Consider the following 3,655-nt stretch of genomic DNA (forward strand, 5'->3'; position numbering starts at 1 on the left):
CAATATATGATCAACTATGATACATCCATAAGCAAAGATGATTTCTGGTGATGACAGGGCAGAGTGGTAGGAGGATTTTAGCAACAAACCTGACAGCCTAGAGGATCTTTCTTCAAAGAAAGGGAAGGCAAAAAGTTAGAAATCTAAGCTTTGGTTGTGCAAAGTATGTAAGTTGAAAAACAAATAATTCCACTAAAGTACATTGGAAAATAAAATCGCTCTTTCCGCCATCTTTCCGTGCCGCCACAATGGTGAGCATGAACGTCTTGGCTGATGCTCTCAAGAGCATCAACAATGCCGAAAAGAGAGGCAGACGGCAGGTACTTATTATGCCGTGCTCCAAAGTCATCGTCCGCTTTCTCACTGTGATGATGAATCATGGTTACATTGGCGAATTTGAAATCACTGATGATCACAGAGCTGGGAAAATAGTTGTGAACCTCACAGGCAGGCTAAACAAGTGTGGTGTGATCAGCCCCAGATTTGATGTGCAACTCAAAGATCTAGAAAAATGGCAGAATAATCTGCTTCCGTCCCGCCAGTTTGGTTTCATTGTATTGACAACCTCAGCTGGCATCATGGACCATGAAGAAGCAAGACGAAAACACACAGGAGGGAAAATACTGGGATTCTTTTTCTAGGGATATAATGCATATATTTACAAATAAAATGCCTCATGGACTCTGGTGCTTCTAAAAAAAAAGGAAAAAGAAAATAAAATCAAAATTCACAAATAAAATAGACCTCCTGTTTAAATCATTTAAATAGTCACAATAGTTAAAATTGACTTTTTTTTCTCTGAATTAATATGGCAATAATACATTGAATAATATTAAATGAAGATTTTTTAAACATGAATTTCTTTTATTTAAAGAGAGATACAAATAAAAGCTGGTACACATTTTCAATGAACAGCTAAGGTATATTCTTTTTACCAAAAAGCTACAGAAGGAAACTCACTCCCTTAATATAAACATGAAGCTGCCTATAAACATGAGGCATGTCATACCAGAAACTCAGAATCTTCCCATGTGTATAATGCTTCTGTGATTAATTATTCATAAAATTTGAATTATGTCATCCCCAAATACAGAGTTTAATGTAACATCAACACAACTGAAGAAACAGGTTTTTAATATAGAATCTTACCTACAACTGCATAATGGGTCTGTGGAAGCACTAAGACTAAAAGTCAAGTCTGCTTAGACCCTGGTTACTTACCAAGGTGACTTTCTTCATTTCATTTACATCAGCTAATACATTTATTTCTTTCTCTGTTAACTTCCCATACATCAGCTAACGTATGATGTATATACGTTTCCCTTAGCTATATAATGAAAGTGAATTGTTTTGTCTAATAATTATGTCTTTCTCTAATGATTCGCTGACCAACATATTTGAGAAGAAATGAGGAATAGTTAGAAATGTATTTTCCCTTATTTATAATTAGATACATTTGTATTCTCAAGTCAGAACACTTCAAATGGATAATCAGAGGTTAATTACATCAACTTACATTTAGCAAATGTAACAGTTGATTAAACAGATGTTTAGATGTTTTTTAATCTGGCAGAAATGCCTCATCTAAACAAAATATTTTCTAGCTCCATTTTCAAAGGATTTATTGGGCAAAAACTTCAATTAAAAGTTCTTTGAATTTAAATTACATTACATTTTATAACATAAGCACTATTTTTGAATTTTCACAGTTACTAAAATAAACAAAAATGTAAAAGGCAATTCACCCTCTTCTAAATATCAAATCTTTCACCACTTACTGCCGCCCTTTACCTAGTATTAGCAACTTCCAAGGAGGTTGTTCTGATGTAGATCTTGTTTATTCATGAGAGAGCAGAGGAACTACAAAATTGAAATTTGTAAAACTGTCTTGGACACTGATAAAATATAGAATGTACTGGTACATATGAACAAGAGCATATTTTGAATTTGAGGAATAATTGACTCAAATTGACATTTTTCCTATTCATCCACTCATCTTCATACTTCATTCCACACTGGTAACAACCTTATCAGATTCTTTTTCAATGGTTCCAATTATGTCGTTGGTAATTTTGAAACTAGGGTCTACTTATCTTTGATACTAAAATGCAAGTATATTTATATAAGGTACACAAAGCGGTGTGCTTGGTATCTGAAGATCTGAATTGAAGTCCTGTATTTATCATTTATTAGCTGATACTAGCAAGTAACTTAGGGTCCATTAGCCTTAGCTATTTTTTTATCATCATATTAGAAGACATAAGAATATTTAACTTACAAAATTGCTCAAAGGTTAAACGAGTCTTTTAACATATACTACAAATGGATATCTATTTTCTTTGTGTTTATGTACCCCTACAAAGCATTGAAATGGCATGATAGATATTAAATGTGAATAAAGCCAAATACACCATAGTTCTTTGTTTTATTTTTAAAAATCAGGCCTTTGTTTTTCAACTGAACAATTTACCAATTAAGTTATTTTCTAAAGGCTTTACTGTATGTATAGTTATGCAGCTACTGAAATCAATATATTAATGATTATTAATAAATATTTGGAAAACTTAAATCTATTTGATTAATGTCAGACTTCTAGTTTTACAAGGTAGAATGATTATTATTTAATATCTGGACCATTCAAAGTTAAATGGTTAAGAGATAGTGCTTTTTAAATTACATACTTAATCAGTGTCTGATATGTAAATGCTGAAAAAATCGATGAATGACTCCTGTATTGATTTAGAATTCTGAGGGTACTATAAACTAGATTAGTCCTTGGGCCTTCAATAGGGAATAATAGATTTTACAATATTAAGACTTATCTGTCTCTTATTCTTGATTCAAAACATTCTATGTATTGGAGTATCTAATTTATTTTTATAAGCATATCTTTATAAGCACAGATAATTACAAAAAAGGAGGATATTTTCTGCTTTGTAATTTTTTTCCCCATAGGAGATCTTAAGTTGTGAAGTACATGAAATAATTTTGGAATATTGTCTCAAACATCCTTACTTTTAGGCATCTCATTCGCAAGTGTTAAATCTACTTTAAGGCCTGAATTGCCAAGGATCACATAAATTGGGTAGCTGCCAAATTTCCATTTAAGTTTATGCTGTGTAGACAGAATATGTATCCATATGACCTGCGTGAATCAGCTATTCAGCTGTCTCAGAAGCTATTTCAGCTATTGCCTATTGCCAAGTAGGTAAGAAAAGATATTCATTAACACGAAAGTTGGAGTATTTTTTGGATACCACACTGGTTAAATCTTTTTTTGACTTTTCCCACTCCCGTATATAACAAAACAGATGTTTGCTTCTTAAAATTTGGAAAAATAACTTTTTGAAGTTGTTTACGGTTATGAATTTTAAAAAATTATTATCACTTAGTTCTAAACTTAAGACTATTCTTAATTGTACACAAATGTACTTCTAAGAAGCTTCAGACCAAACTGTAAGAATTATTCACACTGAAATTGTAGAAATTATCACTCTGAAAAAGAAAGTCTTCAAATGAAGAACTGAGTTTGCTAAATATTGATATCACTAACTCAGTTTGCCTTCCTGAAATTAACATGTAATATGTGATATTATCTCATAGCTTCTAAGCTATTGTGAAGAGGTTATAAAATATTTTTATTAATCAAACATAT

The 3,655-nt window shown here is 31.6% G+C and overlaps 1 protein-coding gene across 1 annotated transcript; it reads left to right on the plus strand.

Annotated features, from left to right (window-relative positions):
- The first annotated feature begins 245 nt into the window (after window positions 1-245).
- LOC108300328 (40S ribosomal protein S15a-like) lies at window positions 246-682 on the plus strand. The gene has a single exon (XM_037736533.1). The coding sequence runs from the start codon at window positions 249-251 to the stop codon at window positions 639-641; it is 393 nt and encodes a 130-aa protein (XP_037592461.1). The 5' UTR covers window positions 246-248; the 3' UTR covers window positions 642-682.
- The last annotated feature ends 2,973 nt before the right edge of the window (window positions 683-3,655 follow it).

This window comes from Cebus imitator, unplaced genomic scaffold, assembly GCF_001604975.1.
Source record: "Cebus imitator isolate Cc_AM_T3 unplaced genomic scaffold, Cebus_imitator-1.0 Scaffold26, whole genome shotgun sequence".
Lineage (NCBI taxonomy): Eukaryota > Metazoa > Chordata > Mammalia > Primates > Cebidae > Cebus > Cebus imitator.